Source organism: Aulostomus chinensis, chromosome 4, assembly GCF_037954235.1.
Source record: "Aulostomus chinensis isolate RoL2024-O1b breed Wild chromosome 4, RoL_Achi_v1.0, whole genome shotgun sequence".
Classification (NCBI taxonomy): Eukaryota; Metazoa; Chordata; class Actinopteri; order Syngnathiformes; family Aulostomidae; genus Aulostomus; species Aulostomus chinensis.
In genome coordinates this window covers 11,071,574-11,098,589 of record NC_141323.1, presented here as the reverse complement: position 1 = coordinate 11,098,589, position 27,016 = coordinate 11,071,574, and the positions used below count along the sequence as shown (strand labels likewise).

Sequence of the window (27,016 nt, the reverse complement as noted above, 5' to 3'; positions counted from 1 at the left end):
ACATCCCACCCACTACCATTCCTTGTGCTAAGCTAACTAGCAATCTCAGCTACCTGATGCAGCACAGAGGAGAAAAGGGTCTCTTTCCTCTGGTCTGACTCTGGGGACACGTGGCCTATTCCTCTTAGCGTTGAACCAGAGCCAGAAGTCGGTTACAGATGAACTGAATTCATTCATCTGTCGCCTTGTCTTTCCTCAAGTCTTTGAAACATTTTACCCCCAAGTTTTTATAGACATTTTGGGTGTTTTCCCCCTCATGAGGGAACACGTTACTGCTGCCATTTAACCTTCATGGCTCATTATTGGAGACGTACAGTCTCACCCTGCTAATAAAAGACAAGGTCTAGTCAGAAGTCGCGTGCACGCCGTACGTGAGCTGACGTATAAACCTCGCAGGCCGCCGTTGGATGTCGCTGCTCTTTGATCAGAAATATGAAGTTGAGAAATGTAGAAACATCTGTGGTGTTGAGGTTCAGGCGAGTGACTCCAGATGAGATTTTGACAAAAGACGGACCGGGTTTGAGAGAAAAAGAAGAAAAGAAAACAAACACAAGCAAGAGTCCAGCCTGTACAAAATCAAACAGCTTCACAGCCGTTCAATCAAAGATGAGAGGTCAAAATCCATTCCTCTCCAACAGTTCAACTCCTCGTCTCAGGCTTTTGGCATAAAGTTAGCAAACTTAAATATTTCAGGCTTCTCTACATAAACACCAGGGTGTTTCATGGAGTGACTTCATGGAACAGTATCTCTCTTGATCATCAGCGTTTGTACAGTCGAGAAGAAAGTTGGACTCACCTCACTGAGATGAGAGTTCACACGGTTCATTTTTCTCTGGAATATTTTTGAATCGGCCAACTTAAATGAACAGAGGAAGCATAGCAGCTCTGGAGTCAAAGTTGTCTGGTGTCTCGACAAAACAGATATAACATTGGTTCCTGGGCCAAAACTCTGCTTGGTTTGCAGATACATCCTTCCAGCAGTACGTCACCCAAAAAGTGTACTTGCGTACTCATAAACACGTCTCTCGAGCTCACAGGGACTTTTTCCACCACTTCTTTGCGACTCCGGATGCAGAAAGGGCCATCCATGCGTTTTTAGCTTGAAGCTAATGGAGACTTACGGCTAATAAAGCAAAGCATGTGTTTGCAAGCTCACAAACACATCCGCTGGTAGAATCCACGCCATCTCCATCCAGCCGTGGGCTCATTAATCAGCAAGCACTTTAGATCGAGATACACGCAAGCGAACCGCAAGGCTTCTGTCTCGTGAAACGACGAAGGAGTGATGACAAGAAGGAGCGAACTGTTTCCTGTGACTGTCCCAGCTGGGCACTCAGCTCAGAGGAACTATGTCAAGACCTTTAAAGGCCCAGAGATCCTGTTCTGGTCTCAGCGCGTCTTGTTATTTTATAAATAAATGTGGGTGTTGATGAGCTGCACCCATCTGTGCACCCTGTGTCTGGCGCCTTCCTCACACGCTCATTCAGCTTTTAACTGCAGCAGCCACAGTTGTGCCCATATTTACTTGTGGCTAAGTGAATGTCTGTTTATGTGTGTGTGTGTGTGTGTGGGTGTGGGTGTGGGTGTGCGCGCGCCATGCAGTTTATGTGTGTAAGCTGGCAGATGGCGAGCAGCCGCTGTTTCTTCGTCTGGTGGCGGGACCTGACGGCGACACACTCAGCTTCGTCCTGAGAGAACAGCAGACCGGAGAAGTCTTGGTAACACAACATCGCACCATCTTTTTTTCTTTTAAGTTGTAACACAGATCTCCTCGTCCTTCTCTCTCCTCATCCACACATCTCCTCCCTTCTGCTGTTGGAGCTTCCCTCAAACTTCCTGCTCCAGCTCCTCCTTCTTATGCCCTTCCCCTGCTCGCCTTCTTCTTCTTACCCTTCTCTGATCGTGGTTCTCCTCCTTCACTCGTCTCTCTCCCTCTCTCCTCCATCCTCAAGCTCTACATCTCTCATTTTATTCCTCTCTCTCCTCTTCCCCGACTCTGGTGCCGTGCCTGTCCAAATAATACCGATAACTAGGGGTGGGTACCGAACTTCGGTACTTTAATAGCACCGACCGAAGTGCTTCGGTACTACCGGGTACCGAAAAGATAAAAAGCGAAGCTCTGATAATACTGCCGGTGGCGACTCTAGCGACCAGTGGTCTAGGATGGTAGAGGAAGGCCCCGCCTTACTCTCTCTTTGATTGGCTTACCCTGATATCCTAACTGCCAATGAGAGGCAGAGTAGGGCGGTTCATGACGTCACCATCCAATGAACATTATACTTTGCTTCCAGGTGTTACACGTGTGTGTGTGTTGTGTTACCTGCATGTGTGTGAGAGAGACGCAAGAGACGGTAAGGTAAGAAATGCCCCCGCGGTCAAAAGTGTGGCTCCATTTTATTCGACTCAACGCCAGTAGAGTGCGGTGCAACATCTGCAAAAAGGATGTCGTGGCAAAAGACGGCAACACGTCAACTTTGATGAAGCACCTGAACGTGCACGGTGTTTGATGTTGTGAAGGGCGGACCGCAGCCTTCCTCACTGCAGCCTTCAAGTCCGCCTGTCGCGGATATGCCTCTTTCGAAATCTCTACCGCCGCCAAAACTCAAAGTTTTGTAATGAAAGGTGTGATGTAATTTTCTTTCCACTAATTTTTTAAATTAAAAATGGTCACCAAAAAAAGTACCGGCACTGAAATAACTTTTTGAAAGGTACCCATCCCTACCGATGACGAACAAGCTGGTGTGGCTGATACGAATGGCGATAATCAACCAAGCAGCCTCTGAAATTTGGGATGCTCTCATATTCTGATATTTATGGTAGCAGGGGCCAGACAGTTGACAGTGTAAGAACAAAATAGGATGTCCCATCATCTTCAAACATCTTGAAATTCTTTCCTTTGTTATTCCCTTTCTCCTGTTCACCGTGTTCCTCTTCATTTTCCTCTCTTCCGCCCATTGCCTTCTTCTCCTTTTCAATCCTCCCCCATCTTTTCTTCCTCCTTTTCCTCCCACATGTTCCTCGCTCTTCCTCTGCCTTCTCCTTAGTCACTCCTCTGCTCCTTCCTGTGGCTTTTTCTTTTAATTGTTTCCATGGAAAACTGAGCAACACACGTCTTCCCGCTCCCAGGCAGACGTGTGACAGCATGAAACAAAGCAGGAGTGAGGAGGTTTATCTGACAGCTCTGCTGCAGCGGGATGAGAAAGTTTGAAATGATTTTTTTTTTTTTTTTAAGTAGAATTTGCTGAACAAATGCTTGCATATTAGCATGTATTCTAAACATTTACTGGTTAATAAAAAGTCTGTGATGGAGAAATTTTCATTAAGTGAATAAACTTTAGAGAATGGAATGTTTTTAAAAGTGGAGAAACAATGTGGGAGGACAAGTCAACGGTGAAAAACAAGGACGATTTAAACAAACGCTGTCCAAATGACAAACCCAGTCATCAAAGACCTCTCTTTCCTCTCGCCAGTGGGATGCCTTCTCCATCCCTGAGCTGCGCAACTTCCTGCGGATCCTCGACAAGGAGGAATTGGAGCAGAAGGAGGCGGTGCTCCGCCGCTATGAGACCTACCGCCAGAGACTGCAGGAGGCGCTGAGGGAGGTGCGGGGACCCTCTTAGAGGATTTGCCTGCATCAAACAGGACTACTGCCCCCTAGAGGGACACGAGAGGTGTTGGTACCTCCTCAGGGGAGAAAGATGGCGTGTGTTTTGATGGAGAGAGGGATGCGAACGGAGGAGAGGATCCAGCGCCTGCAAGAAGGGATGTTACAGACGGACAGAGGGATTCTATGAAGGACAGCAAAGAGACGTGGGCGGAGGAAATCCACTCAGCCTGGACTCTCGCCGTCCCACTGCTGCTCTGCTCCGTCTGCCTCCACACACCAAAGATGGACTCTTATTACTGTGCCATATTCACTCATCCTCTCTCTCTCTCTGTCCATCCCTCTCTTCTCCGTCTTCTCTCACTCTGTCCTGCTGTCATATGCCGTGTATCCCCTTTTTTCTTTTTCCTTTTTAAACTTGTGAAAGACTCAAGGCCATACTGTACGTTCAGTTAGAGTTTTATTTAATTTGTTTTAAGGTCTGTACATATTTTTTTTTCTTAATTTATGAGGGTGAATCTGTTAAACAACAACAAAAAAGTCTTATTTTAGTTTATTCTGCAAAGGCAGTGCAACAATCTGGTTGTAGACACAGAGAATTTCGTCTTCCACTAGAGGTGAAGAGCTCGGTGCACGATTCGATTCACAGAAATATGACTGGAATCCAAAATTCCACCTTAGTTTATGTTGGGTTTCGCTTGAAAGCAGAGAAATATTGAAGTTCTAAAGGAACAGTTACTCCTTTACTATGTGATACTGAAAGTGATTAAAAATCAAAGGACTTATTTAAGGGATGGGCCAGAACATTGTCGCTGTGGGAGACACGCCAATCTGTCGGCTGCTGATTGGACACGAGCGGCGCAGTCTTGGAAGTAACCGATTTCAGTCGCGAGCGGCGGGACGGTAGCACGGCAACACACGAGCTAACATCAGCAAGGAAGAGAGAAAGAGTCCAGAACGACCCGTTCAACAAGCCAGTCTGATGCCGTCATCCCGCTGAGTTTGAAGAGGCTTGCGCAGGTGGCTAAAGCTAAAGCTAGTGAGGGAGCAGAGCTAGCCGTTAGCGTCTACCACGGTGTCCACTGGGATTAGGAAACATTTGGTCTGGTTTACTGCAATCTTGCCATTGTGGGTTTGTTCTTTTTTTTTTTTTTTTTTTTGCGTTCGGCCGTTTTCATGCTACGTGAAGCAACAGTGACTCTGAGCTAGGAAGCTAGTAGCAACCTACAGGCTGAAAGCGGCAAGTTTTGACTTGGAATCATGAAATGAGGCTCGTGAGGTTTGAACAGTTTCAAAGATACGCAGTGACTGTGAATATTTCGAGTCTCCTGAACAGAACTTGGCGGAGGGATGTTTGGCGACGCGAGACAAGCTAACGTTGGATTTGTATGTGACCTACATCTTTGCTGGAGCACTTTAATCTGAGCTTTGATTCACCGGGAGAAAACAGGTCCTGCAACCTTTTTCCAAGAGAAGTTGTCGAAAAAGTTCCAGATGTCCATCTTGGGAATATCGAAGAACCGGCCAAAATCTGAATTGAATCATCAAGTCGCCCTCAGTGCATGTCTAGTATAACTCCATATATTCGTCTCCTTAGTTGTCTTTAGAAACAGCACATTGGAATCTTAGCAGCTGTATTTTACTCTGTCGGTGTGTTGAAGCGTCTGCACATCAGCGGCCATCTTGTACGCCACGTATCTCCTGCTGTAATAAGCTACACTTCTAGTTTTGAGTATTTGACTTTGTTGTCAAGTCAAATCAGATGTTTTTGATCGAGTCTTAAATGCTACTTTGTTTAGGAATCTTTTTGGCAGGTCACTGACTCCGTAGCTCGCCGCCTGGAGACTGTATGCTGTAGAAGACAAAGACTCGATGGCCGCAAACGGGGAGAAACGTGAGAAGGTGTTAATAGAAGAGTAGAGCGAGTAGTTTGGTTGCAGTATGTAAAACAATGCTTGGCGAGGATGTGAGAGTGACGGTGTCTGGTTAGACGGTGACCCCTGACCTCTGACCCAGCGTGAGCAGAGGCGGAGCTGTGAGAACCGGCTATTCTCTGGAAGTTGACAAAGTGGCTGAGAGGAAGTGGAAGAGAAACGTTGGATGGAGGAAGGAAGAGAAGACATAAGTTTGTGTTGCAGAGGTGAAGCATGGGGGGGTGAAGCGGCGTGACCCCGACCCTGAGGACAATGGCGGGACTTTCCTCAAAGTCACTGTGATGAACTGCTTCTCGCGTCTGTTGAAGCTCCGCACAGACGGAGGTCAGGTGGCTGCAGGAGGAGGGCGGCGCTCACCCCCGGCTGAAACCTGCAGCGTCGACCTCCTCGTCAGCTCGTTTATTTCAGCTGGAGGAAAGGGGGATGAGTCAGGATAGAAAAGACAGGAAGTGGGGGAAAAGTTGCGCTGAGAGGAGGGTAAAGTTGAGGTGAAGCGAAAGAAAGTATGCATCAGCAAGTGCTGGAGACGGTGCAGCGGTCAAAGTTGAGGCCTGTTTGAAGAGCTTCTCATGTATAAATGTACGGAGTCCTGCTGTGGCCAGACAGATTCCCTCTCCTTTTTTGGGCATAAATATACGTAAACATATATATTATTTGAAACCACGAGATTTAACTTGTTCCCTCACGTTCTGTTTTGTCACTTTGTTTAGATGCATCATGGGAAATGTAGCCTCAACTCTTCTAAATGTACCTGGAGTTTCAGTCCTTTATGTCCCTTCAAGGCTTCGCAGTTATTTTGAGGCCATGAGAAACAACTTGTTACATTTAATCATTTCATATTTTTGAACCAGTTTTGTCTTGTGACCTTGAACTAACTACATTTTGGGAACAAGTTGCATCTTGTGTGTCTTGGGTCCGTCTCCACGGCGACTCCAGGCCTCCGTATGTATGCAGATGTCGTGTCGCTGTGGCGTTCAGTGTTTTTTTTTTTTGTGTGTGTGTGTAGATGAGTCGGCAGTTTTGGCATCAAAGAGACAATCGAACTCAAAAGTATCAAAGCTCATCAGATTAAAAACCTGCAGGTACTGAATGAAGTCGAGCCGACGGTGCCACGCTGCAGCTCCTGTACAATACCGCCCTCTAGTGGACAATTACGCTCTCATCTCTGTGTCAAATGTGTATTCAGCATCTTAGAGGTTTATTTTATTTTTATTTTTTTTCCTATTATAACCAAAGATGTTTTTGTGGTGTTGCCTGGAGCAAGAATATTAGAGGTTTAGTCCCACTGGAGGGAAAATATAGAGAGTTTTATTTAATTAAAGGAGTTATAACTCGAGTTATTCCACTATCAGACACTGGGTTCATAGGATGGAAGCCAGGAAAGGTGGGAACGATTTTAATCATAGAAGCAAGTAAATAATTTACACTTTTAAAGGGGCATTATGGCAGGTTTTTTTTTTTTTATTGTTGAAATGCTTTAAAAAGAGATTTTATGATGTTTTTCTGCCACAAACTGAGTTAAAAAAAATCAAAGTGTGTTAATATGAAAAGGTTTCTGATCTTTGGTTTTAAATCTAAAAAAAAAAAATCAAATCGTGATTAATCTGCTTATTCAGTTTAACAATTTCAAATCTAAAAAAAATCATCGATGTGAATTTATTGTTTAGTTGCTTTTAAAATTCAAATCGTTTGGCCTTTCTGTGCTTCCGTAGATTATATATTTAGCATGGAAACAGTTAATAAATCTTAACGGTTTTTTTTGTGTGTATCTGATAAACAACTTTAGCTGTTAAAACACAACTAAAGTATCAATTAAGTTTTTTTTGGGCACTTTAAGTTCTAATTCAGGGAAAACGGGTTTTTGATTTGATTTTTTTTTTTTTGGTTCACCTGTTTAATCTGACGCCTGCAAACCGCCATCACTCTTCATCTTAACTCACTATGATGTCATTTCACTTCTTTTATCGTTTGTATCGCTCTGCTCTTGTTTTTTTGTCCTCATGATTTTTCATCAAATCCAAGTGGAGTGTGACGGTCGTTGTTTATTTGAAGCTCTTTTTTTGTTTCTCTGTCTGGATTGAGCTTCCGTAGCTCTGCTGGCTGTGGCCTGTGAAAGGTTCTCACTGGTGTTCCGCTTCAACTTTGTGTGTGTAAGAACATGCTTGATGTGCGCTAACGGGTAGAAAACCCATTTGGAGAATAATTTGAGAGCAAACTCTGTCTCATCAGGTAATAACGGCGATTCTTGAAGCGTGTGTCTGACGTGAGGAGCTCCTCGGGCCAGCGGCTCTCATTCAACGGCTGCTCAGTCGGGGAACGCAGATCAGTTTATATGTGCATCTCCAGGGCCCAGTTGTCATGGTGATTATTCAGAGGTGTGGACGAAAGCCACCCGTTGATGCTCCAGCAAAAGTTTGGACACTGAACCGGAACCTCAGCTGCTGGCTGACCGTCAACCCCGCAGGTTGATACGACAGCGGTGAACATCAGGAACCCAAGCGCAGATCCAGCGTCGGCGCGGGTTTCTGTTGTTCCACGTCGTTTTAGAAGTTGGAACTAGTTTACGTCTCGAGTCGTTGGTGGTTAAAAGTGGACGGAGGGAAAAAGAGTGGCAACTGGATCAGATCTGGGTTCAATTAACCTCAAAATCATTTTTTCATCCCAGGGAACTCCTAAAGTTTAACCCCCCCCCCCCCCCCCCAAAAAAGGGTTGGAACAACAGTCAGAAAGCACGTTCTAAGGTCTGCTTCCGTGTTCCTCTGGAGCTGTGGGTCGTCTCATCCGTCCCAGCAGCCACCAGAGGAACCGGAAGCTTCTACCTGAGAGGTTTTCAGCTCTTTTGCAGCGTTAAAATCATTTTGCACCTCTGGTTTGAGCAGCCGGGAGTGTGAATGCCTGACCGCCCGACCGGATGGCTCCTCACTCGTCCCCCCAGTGTTCTGTCCTTGTGTGTCAGGATGGAATTTCATAACACCGGGTCCGTGTCACATGATGGGATCCTTCAGAAGCTCCCAAGTCACCTGTGTTGCTGAGCACAGAAACAGGGGTTTTACTGTCATGTCGAGCAGCAAAGTCTAAAACGGCACCGCCTTCGTCTGAGGAAGCTTCGTTTCAGTGGAGACTGAAGACATTCAGGGACAGATTTGGTTGAATTTTGGCGTCCGGCTCGCTCCTAAATCCTCATCGGTGCCTTCCCAAGTGTGACAGCAGCAGATTGAAGTTCTGAGACGCAACGTCGGCTTGGGTTCTGGAGCGTCTGGGTTTGAAATGTTCCCAAGCGTGGCCTTGGCTCCCACCAGGCCGCGTTGATTAAAGGTGAAATTTAACAAAACAAAGGAAACCTGCTGATGTGTCTTTGATTTCACGGTTTTGAGAAGAAAACAAACCTCCGGTTTTAATCGTGTGTGAACCTCAGGGATTAAATTAAGATGCTGAACGGGATTATTTTCTTCCTGATTGAGGAAAGGTATCAGGAGCGATGACCTCTAATGATAACGTTTAACATGTTATTGCGGGTCTATGGTTGTGGGTCTTGGCCCCCCTTCAGGTCTACAACAGATGAACCGGCCCCTCCTCTTGTCCTCTGGCTGACCTCAACTCAAATAACCCCTCAACCCGTGAACCCCCTCCCCAAGACTCTTACCCGCTCCCCAGGCAGTGTGTCAAGAAGCGGCTTTTAGCCTGAAAGACACAGGATGAAGAGAAACCCTGCCTTCAAAATAAAAGCGGATTTTAATAAACGTCTAATTATGACGCTTTCCAGTAAAACTAAAAAATAGAACTGGCATCTCCACCACTGCCGACCTGCTGCCGGACTTCGTTAGTCAGTCACAGCACTGTAGTCAGAAGCATAAATGAGTGTGGCAACATCTCCTTGCTAACTAGCAAATTACTGATCAGATCAAATAAAAAGAAGATAAATTTCTTCCAAGCTGCAGTTACTTTTGTAAACTGACCAATTCAAGAAGTTTACAACAGGATCAGTTTATTTCATGAGGCCTTTTGTCAAAATGCTCTAAGTTCCTTTTGACATGATCTTAGCCTCATCAGTGGACTAATATTTTTAAATGACTCACTTTATGTATCAGATACTTTTCTGATTTTTGAGAAATGACACATTACACGAACCTGCATTGCTCCAACATAGCGAATGTAGCCTATTCATTTATGTGTGTAGTTTTTGTTGTTATTGTCTCGTTTATTACACCCCCTAAAATAACAAGCTTGACCCTTTGGACTCTAGAAGTTTCCCTGGATTTAATCAGAGTTGCTGTTTTTCGTCTGCTTTCAACTTTTAAAATGTAGAATTTCTGTTTTTGAGGTCATTAAGAGGCAAAAGACAAGTATTAGTCTCTGAGTAATGCAGTATGTTGTTCTTACTTGGATCTATTGTGTGTGTGTGTGTGTGTGTGTGTAAACTGTTGTGACAGAAATTTGTGACGATCTGAAGTCTGTAGTAATTTAACAGTTGAGCGGCGACATTCGTCAGGTCCTCAGTATTACTTTATTTTGAAAGTCATAACCGGAAGTTGTGGTGATACCGCGCAGACCCGCCGTCCTTCACTCATTAGTCGCGCTCGGTGGAACCCGTTGAAACGACTTCCAAGTGGCGGCTGAGAGACTCGGACTTCAACCATGTAAGTTTCTTCCTCTTCAGCTCAGTTTTTTTCACCTGTGGAAGTTAAATTCGTGTTCGGCCGTTTTTTTTTTTAACTGCTGCGAACGCCTTTAAAGTGAAGGGTTTCAACTCACCGCGCCGTATTACGTTCTGAAAGCTGCGGATTTACATTCACCTTAATACCGTGAAAGCACGCACGGAGTAAAAATCAATTCAAGACATGTTTTTATTGTCAGCCAACGTCTAGCAGTAATTCGGCTTTGATTAAATGTATCCAGGGGAGTTTATTTAATTGTAATTATACTTCTTCAGTGTTCAGCTGTCACTCCCACAGGTTAGATAATCCACCGGAGCGCAGAGGTTGTGGGCGGTTGACCAAAACAGGTTCCAGTGTTCCCATCATTGACTCTCCCACTAGAAGCCGTGAAATTATCGGCTGCATTCTTCAGTTCCAGACACATCTTACTAATGCCAGCTTCTGGGGTTCAGTTGTGACACAGTGCAGCTGTTGACCGAAAAACGCTCTGATTTCGGGGGAGATTCTGCATGGGACGTGGGGCCGTGACCTTTACGTGCTGGTGCAGGAGCCCTGAGGAACCCCGTCCTGCTCTCCCTCTGTAGGCTGCAGTGCTTCAACCTCCACACCCCTGATGGAGTTTTTCCTTTTGAGTCCCAGAGCTTCCAGATGCTCCGTGAGAAGCAAGGCTTCACACTTAAAACTAACAGGTCACCTGAACTCACATGTGAATGTCACGTCACGTCACGTCATGGCAGCAAACATTGCATCCACGTTGGAGGCAGAGTCCTGGTGATCCAGCTGCTCTGGGGAATTGAACTGGCTTCCATGTGTCTGATCAGCTGAGCTGAACACAGATGTTGTTGCATCACTTCCTGAGTGACAGAACTGTCAGGTCAAAGTTCACGTCAGCGTGTGACCACAGTGTTTACGCGTCCACTGCGGATAACCAACACCTGCAAACACAACAAAACACCGCCTGTGTCAGCAGGTTAAAGGTCAACGTGGCCTAAAATATCAATCAGTCTGTCATGATCGGTTTGATTGATCGGTTTGATTGATTGGTTTGATTGATCGGTTTTCATGCGAAACTCAAAACAAAATAAAAAAGAATCAAAATGTTGAAGGCCAAGCAGTGATTAAAACCAGAAATATGACGTAAGAAAAGGAAACCACTAGGAACGAGAATCTGTGGCGAAACAGACATCAGAACGAGCTCCTAAAATATGGAAGTCCCGATCAAACGGAGTCGTTCTTTAATTAATGTGGGCTTCATTACTTCTTCATCTCATCACTCTAACGATCTGGATTTGAGTGTAATTCATTTACTGGTAAAGAAGAACACCTTCGTCATGGCCGTCAACGCTGGTCCGGGTGTAGAATTGTGAGTTTGTAATTCTTCTTTATGATTGTTATTATTATTGTTATTATTATTAATTTATTTTGAAATTCAAAATGTACTTTTGAAGCGCTTCCTGGACGATTGTACGAACACACTCCTTCATATCAGTCTAAGATTCACTCTTGACCCTAAGACGTGTGTGTGTGTGTGTGTGTGTGTGTGTGTGTGTGTGTGTGTGTGTGTGTTCAGGTTGGGTCGGAGGTCATTCTTAGTGCTTCTGCTCGCCGTGGCGCTAGGCGTTTACCTGCTCCCCTCGCCCATTGACCCCAAACCCCACGTGTGAGTACTCTGCGTACTTGTACTCGCTTGTCATCGCCGGGTGAGTGACAGGTGCTGATGGCGTTGATTTATCCCCCCCCCAGGCTGAAGGGGCCCCCCCCGGCCCTCCAGGGGCCCCTGGCTGTCAACACCCGTCTGCAGAAGGGCCGCCGGCTGTTTGCTGGGAAGCTTCACGGACCAGAATCTTTCACTGCTGACGACGAGGGTGTGTGTGTGTGTGTGTGTGTGTGTGTGTGTGTGTGTGTGTCGGCGACAGACTCTCATCTTGTCAGGGGAGTCTTGACCTTTGACCTTCCTGTCTGGTTCAGAGCTTCAGTCCGTTTCTCCTGCTGGGTGAAGAAATCCTTGCGAAGGAACGGCGTTGTCAGGACGTCCGTCTGTCACGTCCGTCTGTCTCGTCCTGTTCGGCGGGATTTCTCAGGAACGCCTCAAGGAAATCTCTTCAAACGTGGCGCAAACGTCCAGCGGGATCGGAAGGAGAACTGAAAACACTCTGACAGTAAGAGGTCAAAGGTCAAGGTCTCATGTACGCACAGTCCCTGGGACACGGAGGGAGTTTGGGCGCAAACGTCCACTGGGTCTCTAAACTAAAAAGGTCAAAGGTCACACTGCACATGCAACCCCTAATCAGTGTTTCTGGTTCATTGATGTGGTCATGTGACCTTCCTTAATAAAGACTTGAAGTGTGAACATGTGTTTTCCAGGGAACGTTTACACGGGGACGGTGGACGGGAAGTTATGGCGGCTCGGCCCCGATGACAGCCTCACCTTCATCACCCAGATGGGCCAGAACCTTCCAGAATGCGGTTTGTCCAGTTCTTCTGTTTGTTCAGGGCCCAGGATCCTTCCTCCGGGCTCTCAGCCTCCACGCGTTCACATCCTCCCAGGAAACCAGAGCAGTTCTAGTGAAGCAGCGAAGGAGGAGGAAACGATCTCCCGCCCCGTCCTGAGCGTTTGGTCTGAGCTCGGTTCGTCTGTGTTTGCGTCTGCAGGCAGCAGCCCAGACTACGAGCCCGTGTGCGGCCGTCCTCACGGCGTTCGTCTGGACCGTCGCGGTCAGCTGATCGTCGCCGACTCGTACTTCGGGCTTCACAGCATCGACCCCAAAACCGGAGAGAAGACTCTTCTCCTGGCGAACTCCCAAGGTGCCGCTCGCTTGTCACGCCGTTGTGACCAGCAACACGTTGTCTCACTGTCCTTCTCTTCCTCCCCTCCAGGCGCCGATGGCGTCCCATTCGCCTTTTTAAACGGCCTGGAAATTTCCTCCCAGACTGGAATCATTTATTTCACCGACTCCTCCAGTCGCTGGGGGCGTCGCCACGTCAAACTGGAGGTGAGACTGAGGGAAAAGTCAGGTGATCTTCTAGTAAAGAGGTGAATCAAGCGAGCGCAGGTGCGCGACGCGGCGGACGCAGTCACAGCCCGTGGAGGGGCTGTTGTGTTTTTTTCACCGTTGCTAAGCAACTGCAGAAATGTCTCCACACACGCGAGGACAGCGAGGCCTTTTGTCTCCTGGCAGGCAGATTTTCCATGGCGTCCATTAACAGAAGTGAATCTCTGCGCCGGCCCGGTGGCTCCCAGGACCGACGGGATTATCTGCTCTTGAAAACCCGAGCGTTCCCAGGAAGCTCCCAGCGGGAAAGATTAAAAAACTTCAGCGCTGCTTTGTAAACTCGGGAGGAAAACCAGAGATTAGAGTGAAGAGGGTTGATCCCACCGGTGGGATTACAAATTAATAGCAGATCTGTTGGTCTGATCAAGAGATCTCAAGTGTGTACAGTTAATGGGAGGTAGGTGCAGTTGGGATCGTAGTACTGCTACTATGTTCACTCCCGCACCAACAGGATTTACGGTACTAATATTATTTCCTGCATGTAGTTTCCAAATACCCACCTGGGTACTCTGGTGTATTTCAGTGCAGTACCTGGAAGTCCTTCACTGCAAACTCAAATCGTTTTAACTCCACTAAGTTACCACATTCAGATGGAACTTGAAGTGAAGAGGATCGCCGAGCTTCAGCGAAGCACTGAAGTATTTGAACGTCCCATAAACTAAGTCGACAAAGATGAGGCTAAATTCAGCCGAAGTGCTAAAGTTCAGCTAAATTCACATGAATTTAGCCGAATTAAAGTAAAGAAAATTTTAATCCAGACTTGAATGCTAAAATAACGAAGATTAAGATCAATTTAACTGAAGACTAACAGAACTTAAGCTGAACGAAGTGCTTAAGCTAGCTTAGCTTTACTCAACATGACTTCAGCTACATCTCACGTCTAAACTCCCTGTTGTAGTTCTTTTCCTGAACTTTCGACTACAAATCTGCCACCCGACGTGCATGAGAAGAAGTTCTGAGGAGATTTGAAGTTTTTCTTGCTCCAGGTGATCGAGCTGAACCGCCTCGGCCGCCTCCTGTCCTACGACCCCCGGACAGGAAGCGTGACCACGCTGCTGGATTCCCTCTACATGCCCAACGGCATCGCGCTGTCGCCTGACGAGAGCTTCCTGCTGCTGGCCGAGACGAGCATCGGACGCATTCTCAGGTACACGCACACACGGACGCACACGTGTCAGTGCAGCATCAGGTAGGCTAGAACACCGAGCTGACACACTCCCTTTGCTGTCAGATACTGGCTCAAAGGCGCCAAGGCAGGCACCAAGGAGATCCTCATGGACAACATGATCGGTTACCCTGACAACATCCGCTGCAGTGACCACAAAACATTTCTGGTTGGCATAACGACGCCGCGCTTCCGCAAGTTCCTGCCTCCCTTCCTGGATTTGATTGCGCCGTATCCAGGTGTCAAACGCTTCCTGGCCAAGGTGGGTGTGGTCACGGCGGGGAGAAGATGTGGATTATTATGATTTTTTTTTGTGGTAAAAGTTAGCTTAGCTTAGCATTCTGAGCTTTCACTCTTTGCCATGACGTGAACATTTAATCATGAGTATCAACCAAAGCTTCACGCTATCATCAGATTCAGTCACAAACCTCAAATCTGCTTTCCCATGATGCACTGCTGCTCAGGGAAATCTGTTAGAGTGCTAATCAGTTTCTGCTGGAAGTCCGAGAAGGAAAAACCAGCTTTGTTCCCCGACTGAACCAAGACTAAACAGAGTGAAATCTGACAGGACTCTCTCTCACACACACACACACACACACACACACACACACACACACACACACACACACCATACATCTTTGTGAGGACCTTCATTGACAGGATGCACACTCTAGAACTTTCCTTTAACCTGAGATGAACTGAAATCTTAATCTTACACGGAGTCTAATTCCAACCCCAACACTAAAACTGGTCGTGACCCTCAAGCAGCCACAACTGACTGTCCACTGGTGTGTGTGTGTGTGTGTGTGTGTGTGTGTGTGTGTGTGTGTGTGTGTGTGTGTGTGTGTGTGTGTGTGTGTGTGTGTGTGTGTGTGTGTTAAGCAGAACTGAACTCCCAGTGGACTCTGGGAAATCCCAGTTGAGGTCGCTGACGGATCTTCTCTCGACAGTTGTAGATGTGCTTCGTCTCAGTGACTCATTTCCGTGTTCACAAGTGTGAAAATGACGATGTGAGAACAATGTTGCCTCCGGAGGGTCGAGGTGCTCCGGCCTGCGGCTGACGTGACACCGCCTCTGGTCTGGAACCGGTTTTAGAGAGCCTGAAACCCTGAACGCCTCCTCAGTGACTCAGTCCAAGTTAAACCAATATGCTGAGTCAGCGTTTACCTGCTCGATCCTTCCTGGTGGCGTGTTCCAGTTCCACGTGTCTGAACATTGTTGGAAGAAAGCTATTGTGCTGAAAGTCTCAGTGTTTGGCCTGAAGGTGACGTCAAGTCTAAAAACTAGTTTCAATGAGCTCAAGACTCCAGCAGGCCTCAAGTGGAAGCTTTGGTTAAAACAGCGTATCGCGGCTCGCTGATGTCACTGATCTCGATTATTCTCAAATGGATTCAAGCAACCTGATGTCAGATAACAAACAGGGATTTTTTTTTTTTCCGTATGTTTGGAGCAAATCAATGCAAGCCTCTTGAATTTCCAGTGTCCTGCAGGTGTGAAGCGGTAACTTGGCTAAAGAACCGGACGAGGCTTCCTGCTGACAGAACTTGTGACTGAAACGTCCTCCTGCGTCGTAAAGCTTGTGTTTGTTGTGTAACTGATGGAGACTCTGGTGTGATGGGTTCTGCGTGGTTGTAACGGGAACCGTGCCCCCAGGTGATCCCGCTGAGCTGGTACAACCTGCTGCTGCCGCGCTACGCTCTGGTCCTGGAACTGGGAGCGGACGGAGAGCTGGTGGGAACGCTGCACGACCCCGAGGGCCGGCTGACGTGGGCCATCAGCGACGTGTTCCAGCACCGAGGGAGGACCTACCTGGGCAGCACCGACCTGCCGTTCCTGGCCATCCTGGAGGGATGGGAGAGCTGAGGGGGGGAGGGGGGACGGAACACACAGGTGGAACATCGCAGGTGTGTGATGTCACCAGTTCATTTCACGAGCGTTGAGTTGAAGAAGTCGATGTCAAACCTACTGAGATAGAAACGGACGGATGGAATTAAAGTGAAGCTCACCCAAGACTTAAAATAGTTGAATACGCACACACACACACACACATATATAATGTATACGTGTGTGTGTGTGTGTGTGTGTGTGCGCATCACAGATGTAAACGATAGAACTTTACTACCTGACATGAGCCATTTTCTCTGTTCACCGATGTCGTTAAACTTTTAATCGTCTTCAAAGCTGTTTTTTGCACAAGATGGCGACGCGCCGGCCGCAGCAGAGATTCCCTCCGACGGAAAATCAGCGTCAACACACACACTTCTGCATCTTTTTGATTCACCTCCTGGTTTATCAGAGAATAATTAGTTTGGTCTTGGATTGGCTTCATCCCGTCGCTGCAGCAGAGGTACTGTTCCTGGCCGTTGTTGTGTAATTTATCTGATAAGAATTATAAATTAACTGTGGAGGTTTTTTTTACAAAAAATGGAAACGGAGAATGTAACACTACTGTTTAAGCGAGTTCTATATCTGTTTTTAACTTTGTATGTATTAAATACACTAAATACAATGTTCGTATTGATGTACTAAGTTTCTCTACATCACTAAATGGGACTGACAGCTCACGGTTCTGTGGGTTCGGGTTCATGTGTTACACCTAAAATGAGACCTTGAAACAAATGGGAGTGTCTGGTGTTTGCATGCTGGAGTTCATGAAAGGAGAACCTGAACATTAAAAGGGAGGAAAATAATTCTTCCCCTCTAAAGTCAAAGTATCGGCGCTGAACCAACTTCTGTTGATACTGTGAATATTTTTATTTGGACAAAAACACAAGCCAACAAAAACACATCATAACCATCATCATCAAAACAAACAACAGATCAGAAAGTGCATCAGTGATGGGGAACAATGATTGACTTAAAAAAAAAGGAGAAAGAAAGATGGATGCAGAGTCCTGAGAAGTGCAGGACTCGAACCTCACTTGGACTCAGTCGAGTTTGTGGCGCAGAACGAAGCGACTAGAGAGGAAGGACGAGCTGAGCGATGCCGTTACCCAAGAACAAGCAGCAGCAGCGCAGCAGTCGGATGCTGGCTGGCAGCGACTCACGTGTTGCCTTCAGTAAACGAGGCGAATGTTGTAACGTTACGTGCTGCGAAGGTGTCGACGGTTGTCCAACAGGCTGCGCACAAAACTTGAGTCTGCCGACCGCTGGCGGGCAGGAGGCTCATTTTCTACCCGTGCATCTGCGTTCATGCTTTGCAGGAGGAGGAACTGATTCAGTGTTTTGATGTGCGTAATCAAACCTGCAGGGGGAAAGCAGGCATCTCTTGTTCTGTTAAATTTCCCAGTCTTTTAAAGGAAGCTGTAATAAACCACGTGAGCAGTGCCGGAGCGCCAGTTTAGCTCCTTAGAACCTGTTCAAACAGGAACGTGAGCAGCGGTTCCAGGCTTTGAAGGAATAAATAAAGCCAGAAAGATTTGACAGCAATTTGAAAACCTGAATGAACTCGATTACAACAGGCTAAACAGAGCAGGGCAGGAATGAGCCAGAAATCGAACGCGCCGTTCCCTGGTCTAAGTCAGCAGGTTGTAGTCCCAGAAACGACGTCTGAATCACAAGAACTTGATATTTGAACGTTTCCTTCTTCTGAGTTTCAGTGCTTTTTGTCTAATTTAAACTCAACAAAGTTGTTGCCAACGTTGGGTGTCAGGTGAAGCTTGTGGTGACATCATGCATCCGTGGTGTCCTTCGCTCTTAGCATAACGTTAGCTTTGTACTATTAGCGATAGCGGGTTAGTTACGCCTTAAAAATCACGAGTGCAACACAAAATGCACAGGTCTACAAACTTGTGTTCGCCACAGCTTTTTACTGGGGCAGACGGCTACAACTCAAAGTTAAAATCTCATTGACTTGAGGTGGAGGGAAACCATGGAGGTGCTAACGATGCTAACGTTGGGCTGCAATCATACCCTGCACCGCTCTGTAGCTGCATGAAACACTGAAGTTAATATTCTGAGACTGGGGAAGGAGACAGCAGGAACCTGACAGATGACTTGATGAACGAGCTAATTCAGTTTGTGAATGAGTTGATCATTGACTCGATACTGTTGCTTTCTTTTTGACAGTTTTATGCTAAAACGATGTTCTCACACATCAGAAGATCACCGTCCACATAAATGACTGATGTTGGTTCCCTTGTTGACATTCTGGTCGTGGTCTGAGTTGCAGTGCTGCTACTGAGGTGTTTATGGTTCATTTCAGTCTAAACCCCAGTAGTGGACGAATCACTGCAGTCCAACCAAGAATTGTGTTGTCAGAAATGTCAATAAAGGTTTTGAGAACCAGTTTGGTCCTTGATATGATGCCATATAGACATTAATTTATGTAAATTGGGCCACTGTTACATTCCCCCCGCATGATTGAACAGATATCACGGCTGACGAAGGAGATATTCAACGCACAAATAGAATTAAAGTGTTACTTCACCCAAAAAGTGAGCAGCGCGTGGGTGTGGGCAGGAGATGGCGAGGAACCACACGCGTTCCAGTGCTGGATGATGCGTTTGAGAGCTTGTTAACAGGCAGTTGGGCTGTTGTTAGTAGTCGGGTTCCCTTTAGCTTCAAGCTAACTGTGTGTGGCTAACGCCTTCAGTCTTCTGCAGTCACCTGGCAGCACAGCTGTGTGCGTGCGACACCCACCTGTCAATCATTACAAGGCAAATTATACTTAATGGGTGGAGGAACACTTTAATGTCATGTGAGTAAAAGTACATAAATGATGCTAATTTGGCTCAACCACTGACGAACTCACAGAACACTGGCTCAAACTTCAAGGTTTAAAGATGGATGCCGCATCGAGAGAGGCTTCCCATCTCCATGGCAACCCACCTATTCCCATAATACGATCCCAGTCCATCCCTTCTCCATCCGTGTGTGAAAGAGACTGGCTCACGGGCCGAAAATAAGGCAACAACAGCAGGAAAGGCTGAGTATAAATCAAGATGCAGCCCTTCTTCCTCACCCTTCATTATTTCAGGGCTTGCCTGAGTCGGCTGAGCCGCCAGCTGTGTCGGGTGAACATCTGTCGGGGGTCAAATTTATACCTGCGGACAAAAAAGGACAGAATGAGTGGTTCTTATTTCTCAATGTAAAACTTGGTACAACAACATGGCGGCGCTGCACAGACCTCGGGTCGTAGACGCCTGGCGTCCGACACGACGGTCCGGAGCAGGACTGCAGCATCATCAGCCGATGATTCATCTTCTCCAGGACTTCCTGGTCGATGGTCTTTGCGATGTTGGTCAGCTGGAACGGGTCCGCGGTCACATTATAGACTTCTACGAACACCTGCAGGAGACACGTGCGTCGGTGAATAAGACCCGACATCCTGGAATGACTGGTGACCACCGGATGAGCGGTGCTCTGTACCTCATTGTCATCAAACTCGCAGTACTGCAGGTTGGCAGAGGGGGCGATGGTGCGCACACAGGCGTAGGTGTTGTTGAAGGAGTCCTCGCAAACACAATCTGGGAAACACTCCTAACAGGACACAAAGACGTCACATCTTTATTAAAACTGTTGTTTTGATAGTTCTTGTTGCATTTATTGCCTGAGCAGGACGAGGACTCGGAGCTACAAGTCTCATCTACTCTTCACGGGTTGAAGTGTCCCTGTCAAATAAGCTGGTGAATAAAAGCCTCATTAACATACAAGTTCATTTGCTAGATTAAGATTTGTTGGTGTGTCTGAGATCTTAGCCTTTGTCAATATTACGCCCAACACTGGACGGAGTTTCAGGTTTTCTTTTGTGTCTGTGAGACCAAATCCAGGGCTGAAAAAGTCTCCAGAGCAAATTTGTGCAGAAAAACATTTGGAAGAACGAGGCCAAATGTGTTCCTAAGTGTTTTAAGTCTTTTTATTCCGCAGTAAAATTCCCAACGTCGTAGTCTGACTTGTTCTCACCGACACGCCAGGTCCCAGCAGAGGACAAGAGGGGTCGGAGATGTTGTGCCCCTCTCCTTCGTACTCGACCAGGATGTCGGTTCTCCAACTGCTGCTGTTCACTTTTCCTTCCTGGTGACACACAAACGTGCCGACTATGAGCTCAGAGCACGAGCGTCGTCCTGATGACGGAGGGGAAAAGTTGAGGAGAAACTCATGGAGGTTTCAAGTTTCAGGGTTCTGGAGTCTGAAGGAGAATTCTGTCTCACAAAGGCACTCGCTGGTGCTGCTGTCCAGACCACAGCTGTCCCTCCTCGCTCCGATGCTTAAATTATGGAAATGAAGTTTTGGATTAGAGAGAGAAAACATTTCCTCACCATAACGGGCAGGAAGGACATGCCGTCCATCTGGGTTTTGTTGACGTTGTAACCGGCGATGTCAAGGATGGTCGGGCCGAGGTCCACGTTCGCCACCAGCACCTGAAAAGCAGGGTTTTGACTTTGACCACTTTTAATTTGAAGCTGCTTTCGTTTGCTTTTCCTGCAACCTCACATTCATGTGGCGCTGCCGTCTCCAACTTCTGTCTCTGATATTTTGTAACTATCAGCTCATAAATCACACATTTTTTTAAAAAGGTTCAACTCCCAACCAGCTGACAGTCTCGTGAGACTGTAACTCGGGTTGAAGCATTTCCTCAGATGTCGTAGGAGAGTTGCTCCTGATGCTGAGACGTCCTGCTCACATGACTCAGGGTGGAGCAGGTGTATGTGTGTGTACCTGGCTGGTCTGGTTGGGTTTGATGTTGGGTCCTCTGACCATAAGAGGAACTCGGATGTCGAACTCATACAGCTGCCTTTTGTCCAGAGGAAGCGAGAACTGACCTGAAAGAAAAAGAGGAGGAAGTTGGAGACAGAGAGGGGGGGGGGGCGTCCAAAGTGACAGGCTGTAAGCAGCGAATGTTCCCTCCGTCGCTTAGCAACCTACCCGTGTGGTAGCCGTTGTCAGAGGTGAAGAAGATGTAGGTGTTGTCCAGCTCGCCTCGGTCCTCCAACCTCTTCACCAGCTTCTCCACCAGGTCGTCCACTGACAGGAGTGTTCGCCACCTGCAGGTCAGAATGAACAACTGCAACTGTCAACATGTTGGTAAACCAAGTTTAGCCTGACGACGGACGTGCTGATCTGGAGACTCAAGGATCAATAGTGGTCATAAAAGCACAAGAGCCAGGACTCCAAGGATGGAGGAGAAGGAGAGACCCACCGGTTCTTGAAGGCATCATCCAGGAACTGAACAGACGTGTTGCTCATGGGCGTCTTAGCCTGTCGGATCAACCAGTGTTTGTCCTGAGGACAGACAGACGGACAGATGAGACAAAGTCCTCCTGACAAACTGGGTCCATGTTTAGGCTGAAGACAAACATCAAGCTGGACTGTGGAAGAGAAGCAGAGCGTCGCCCTGCTGGTCTGTGTACGTTTGAACCTCCTGGGCCGAATCCAAACGTGACACAAGACAAATGTGCTACGGCGTGCGACACCAGATTTCTCAAGAAACCAGGAAGTCCAATTTTTTTTTCTGTAAACAAATGCCTCAGGAAACACCATGCCACAATTCATGGGAAAAATGGACAAACGCGCAGTGACATGGGGACATCAAACCCACGGGGGCGGATGCGTCTTTTCAGAATCGTTTGACAAGAGTTTATATTTGGCAACCAGAAATGCACTTCAGGGGCTTGGAGCTTCAGACAAACCCTGGAGTTCATCCTGCTTTTTCATTTACTGGAAGATGAAAACAGCCTGTGGCGACATCAGAACTGCAGTTTTAAGCCACCTGAAAGACACGCCCACTTCTTACACAGTCCAGCCTGTACTCAACAGTCCCAGGAGGGCTGAGCGGAGGGACGTCCCACCTTCCCGTGGATGTTGAAGTTGGGATCTCTGGGAGCTTTGGTGCTATTGAAGCTGTCCTGGTACTGAGGAGCTGCTGTCCAGGGGGAGTGGGGAGCCGGCGTAGACACCATCATGAAGAACGGCAGGTAGTTGGATTTATACTGCAGGAAGTCCAGAGACATGTTGGCCTGAGAGACAGAGAGCGAGCGTCAGTCCCGTCTGCGCGGGTCAGAGCCTTCAGAGGGATTTCAGGTGGATTCCCAACAGTAAATTTCACACTTCAAAGCCACTTCTGCCTACAAATGTGCGGAGGGCGTCCCTGAGGGTCTCACCAGCACGTCGGTCAGGTAGTCCTGGCTGTAGTTGGCTCCGTGTTTCTGAGGCTTCCCGTTCACTGACAGAGTGTAGTTGTAGTACTTCGAGTTCTTTTCCTGCGAGGAGAACAGCAATCGTTCTAACGTTTATGTTCGTCATGTCGAGGCTACGAACTCCCACACGCAAGCCTTCATCGAGGACAGGCTGGCACGTGAAAGTTCCTCACTTCTGAAACCTCCTGACGGTGACTTGACTCTGTGACTCTGTTGCAACTTCAAATCCAACCCTGACTGAGTGAAGCCTCTTGTCACGATTTCTGATTTGAGGAAGGATTTCACGGTGGAAAAGCTCGACGTTTTGCACGTGGACCTCCAGGAATCTGCACCTTCCTAGTCACAGACCCCTGATTCACTACGGTCCTCTTAGAAAAATGCGTCTCAAATCTTTGACTAAATGTATCAGGACCGCGTGAGCTGAGGCGTCACACCTGACCCAACGTCAGCTTTTGGCTGATCGCGTTTATCTTTGAGAATCTATTTGTGCTGTCTTCCTAAAACGCCTTCAGCTTTCGGGTTCAGCCCATTAAACAACGAGAGATCAAACCAGGAACCAAGGTGTTTCTGCAGGAGGTCACATGACCTCCGACTTCGTGAGGTCATGAGCAGTTTTGACTTTTGTGTTTGTTCTGTAATCAGTCAAGATAAGCGGGTCTGCAGTCGTGTTCTGGGAGCGACCTCAGTAAACGACCTCAGTAATCAGCTGATGTCCCCTCGGTAAATCTACAAAAATCTAATTTCAGTAGATTTATTAGTCGGGCCCCCTCGGTGGCGAGCTGGCTGTCACATGATGAGAACTCTAAGATCCTCACCTCAAATCCCCGCGACCAGAAACGCAACCAGCAACAGGGATGGAAGTGAGCTTTTCGGAGGCAACAGCCGTCAACGTTCGGTTTCATTCTGGGATTATTTGAAGTTTTCACCTCGGACAGCAGCATTTAGAAGAGCTTTGTGTTTTGAAAGGCGTCCAAGCCTCAGCGAGAAGTCCGGGCTGCGAGGCTGACGGGACGTTTGCTGGTGTGGTCCAGCTGGATTCCACACGTCAGACCAATAAAAGTCTAATCTGCTCCAAAACATCAAACAGGCTTTAAAAGACTAAATGAGACTGTCGGTCACATGATTCATCGCCTCCCTGTGAAAAATATCAGCAGTTTAGAGCAAATGGAGAAGCGCATCTTTAGATTTTTAAGCTTGAACAAGTTGCTTGAATTCCACCTCCAAGAGCGGCTTCATCTTACCAGTCCGACCCAGTAGCTCCAGCCGGGGGGGACGTGCTCCACGCCACCAGCCTCCGAGTGGCCGTACTGAAACACATCACATCACAGCTTGAGAAGTGCTGAGTCAGCATTTCAGTTAAAAATCTTCAAATGGACTACAACTACCAGCAGACCTGTGGCGGAGGTGACAGTGTAACATCGTACATCTACGCTCTGTGCTGCAGGCACATACCCAAGTTAGCATGCTAACCAGCCAGCGGCGGGTCTGAGCCGGCCCGCAATCCCCTTCAGAAGGTGATCGAGAGCTCGTCAGTCCGCCTTCAGTTCATCATGACAGGAGGAAGACGTGGCCCCGCCCAGTTCAACCAGTTAACAGCACAAACTGATCCAATGAGACGTTCCGGTGAGGCCGATGATGTCGTGCTGCTGCAACCATTTTCTTGCTCCGTTGACTTTGACTTGTGCTCCCGTCTTTCAAGTCAACCTCAGACTTTTCTCATCTCAGTAGAACTGCCAAGTCAGCGCTCAGCAGATAAACAACATCAGTGGTTGTGTTGCTCGCTTGCTGTTCACAGCTCCGTTTGCCTGCAGGTGCACGAGTGAGCTCGAAGGTGACCGAGCTAAGCTCGTTGTAACCCCAAAACATTTGCTGGTAGGGTTTTGGTGGGTGTAGGAACTTGTGTGTTCTCGTCTTTGGAAATGGGAAAACAGACTGAAGCCCTTTTCATGCTAAGTTTGGTCAAGAAGAGGCTGGGGGAGCTGCAACTCTGTCAGGTGATGAATGATGTGACTTCAGAGCCTGTGACTGTTTCCACCTTTGGCAAACCACCATCAGTGACACCAATCCTGACGTTTACGCCATGAGTTTCTAGAGAACTACTGATACACTGCTGCGGATCCGAGGCCTCGGCCTGTATGAGTCAGCATCCTGAGGCCTCGGTCCTCTGGCGAATTCCACAGAAGTCTGATCAATCACAGGATGTCCCACTCCTTTTCTCAATAATAAGCTCATGTCAACATCACCACAGCCTTTCATGACCTTTAGAAGAATTTCAAACTTACATCCCTCAGAAAACTGAGGGTTCACCTACTGATGTAGCATAAACAAGAAGGGTTAACTCCTACCTGGTTGAGGTATTTTCCAGCGAAGAAGGTCTGATAGCCGGCGTAGCTCTTCAGCAGCGTGGGGAAGGTGTGGGCCTCCTCACTCTTCTGCCACGCCACACTGCTGCAGTTCCCCTCTAACGTGTTGTTGATGACGTGGTGGTTGTGGGGATATTTCCCCGTCAGGATGCTGGCACGGCTGGGACAGCACAACGGACTAGCCACAAACTAGGGGGGCGGAGAGAGAGACGGGCTGGTCGTTTTCTTCCTCAGCTAATCCCAGATGAGACGTAAAGAGTGAACACGGAGGAATGAACTCACTGCGTTTGTGAAGGACATCCCAGCATCTCCAATCAGCTTCCTGGTTTTGCTCAGCGGAGTCTGAAAACAACAGATTTGGTCTGATTTCATGCGTCTGCTGTGCAGCAGTCTGGACCTGAGAGTCCATCTGGCTCTACTTTATGTACGTCACATCACAAAGCAACAAACAAACGAAGCGCAGCAAACATCGGCTGAGACGGAGGAGACCTGCTGGGAGCTGTGCTGCCGCTGAGCCCTGAGGCCACGCCCACAGCTGAGAAATCAACACCGAAATCACGAGCAGGAATATTTGGTTGGTGCAGCTGAACTGGTGATTTCCATCTTCAGGTGACCGCAGGATCTTAGAATGGATTTGGCACACGGACACAAAACCATGAAGAATCCAGCAACGTTCCATTTGGAGACGCAAGCGTTCATGTCAGAGCAGACACTTTTGCTCAGATGTTTTGGAAATAAACTTGTGATTTCCACTACGCACAAACTGTCAACAGTCTTTAAACTGCAGCAGTAAATATCTGAGGTGTGTCAACTCCACCACAGCAAAGATGGAGGACCTCTGCAAGTCAGCTGAGGAAAAAACCTGTTTTGTGAGGACCAGCAGCATTGGAGTCTGCAGTCAAAAAAAGCAAACGGGTGGTGCTTCACAAACTCCATGAGGTGACCATCATCAACCACTGCCTGTTGCCTTCACCGCAGCTCACTGACGGACTGAGAGGAGGGAGCTGAACACAGGCCGAGAGCAGTCAGACAGTTAGGAAGCAACAACAACAATAATAAAGACAATCATCCAGTGTAACAGCTGTGAAGCAGCTCTGCAGAAACGTCACAGCCACAGTAGCTGGTGTCTGTCAGCAGTCAAACTATCAGACTGTTCTTCGCCTGTGATTGCTACATACTCAAGTGGAACGTGTTTATTGCGGGTGTGTGTGTGTGTGTGTGTGTGTGTGTGTGTGTGTGTGTGTGTGTGTGTGTGTGTGCGCGCGCGCGCGCGGGGGGGGGGGGTTACTGAGCAGGTCACAACAAGTGGTAGATCTGCTGATTTTATGAGTCTAAATGATGAGTCCAACCAGGAATGTGAGCTGTCAGCTCAATAAAACCGGACTAAATGTCAAGTCGCTTCCCGCGACATGACCAGCAAAACTCAATGTCACGACCGTGACGTAAGAGGCTTAAAAAGTTCAAACTGATGCACAAATACAAAGTGAATTACTGACCAAACCCCCGATGGCGATGTCCAAGTCGTCGGTGAGGATCAGAACAATGTTGGGTCGCCTGGATGATTTGGCAAAAGCTCCGCTGCTCCACAGCGTGACGCAGATGAGAAGCCAATGCAACGGTGTCGCCAAACACGAGCCGCCGGACACCATTTTTGCAATTTAAGTCCGAACCAGCAGGAGCAGCGCGTCTCCCCTCCTCTGCTCTGTCCCGTGGCACAGCGCGGACCGTTGGCACAGAGTCCTCCCGGCACGAAAACAAAGCTGACAGACTTCGGCCTCTTTCTGTTTGAGGCAACACTTCCCTGTTTCCGGGTCACATGCGTCTCAGCTACGGAAGCCCGCGACGCACAAAAATCCAGACGCGCGGCCGCCCCCCCCCCCCATCACTGATGACAACAAACAACTGCTGCTCCGTTTTGACTGAGAAATTTCACATAGCAACAACCTGTTTATTAATATTTAATAGATTTGTCGTTCAATTGGAGCTAAAAAAATAAAAGGAAAAATAATTGTTTTGTATTTCATTTTTATTTGGACTTCAACAACTGTACTTCTTCCAAGGTTTAAAACTCTAAAATACTGTATTTCATCCTTAATTTAAATAC

The 27,016-nt window shown here is 47.6% G+C and overlaps 3 protein-coding genes across 4 annotated transcripts in view; 2 read left to right on the top strand and 1 right to left on the bottom strand.

Moving 5' to 3' along the window:
• The window catches only part of rassf3 (Ras association domain family member 3), a 64,622-nt gene extending 56,391 nt beyond the window's left edge, over positions 1-8,231 (top strand). The window contains exons 6-7 of the mRNA XM_086201758.1: positions 1,603-1,718; positions 3,471-8,231. Of these exons, the coding sequence (XP_086057884.1) occupies positions 1,603-1,718; positions 3,471-3,620 (266 nt within the window). The 3' untranslated portion in view covers positions 3,621-8,231. The remainder of the gene's footprint in view (positions 1-1,602; positions 1,719-3,470) is intronic.
• Positions 8,232-10,062: 1,831 nt separating this feature from the next.
• On the top strand, positions 10,063-16,938 carry LOC147262660 (adipocyte plasma membrane-associated protein). 2 transcript variants are annotated; one of them, XM_086201746.1, is made up of 9 exons: positions 10,063-10,175; positions 11,764-11,853; positions 11,937-12,058; positions 12,558-12,659; positions 12,846-12,998; positions 13,071-13,186; positions 14,233-14,393; positions 14,478-14,673; positions 16,065-16,938. In XM_086201746.1, coding segments are annotated over exons 1-9 (1,152 nt in total). In that variant the 5' UTR covers positions 10,063-10,173; the 3' UTR covers positions 16,275-16,938. The 2 variants fall into 2 exon arrangements, with proteins under 2 accessions (XP_086057872.1, XP_086057873.1); XM_086201747.1 differs by lacking the exon at positions 16,065-16,938 and adding an exon at positions 15,297-16,034.
• Positions 16,939-17,141: 203 nt separating this feature from the next.
• gnsa (glucosamine (N-acetyl)-6-sulfatase a) lies at positions 17,142-26,723 on the bottom strand. Its single transcript, XM_086201745.1, has 14 exons — positions 26,409-26,723; positions 25,195-25,254; positions 24,895-25,101; positions 23,791-23,856; positions 22,514-22,612; positions 22,202-22,369; positions 21,553-21,635; positions 21,279-21,397; positions 21,072-21,175; positions 20,672-20,773; positions 20,316-20,426; positions 19,782-19,892; positions 19,540-19,700; positions 17,142-19,456 (listed from the first exon to the last, which is right to left on the bottom strand). Exons 1-14 carry the CDS (start codon positions 26,559-26,561, stop codon positions 19,381-19,383), a joined length of 1,620 nt encoding a protein of 539 aa, XP_086057871.1. The 5' UTR covers positions 26,562-26,723; the 3' UTR covers positions 17,142-19,380.
• Positions 26,724-27,016: the final 293 nt, after the last annotated feature.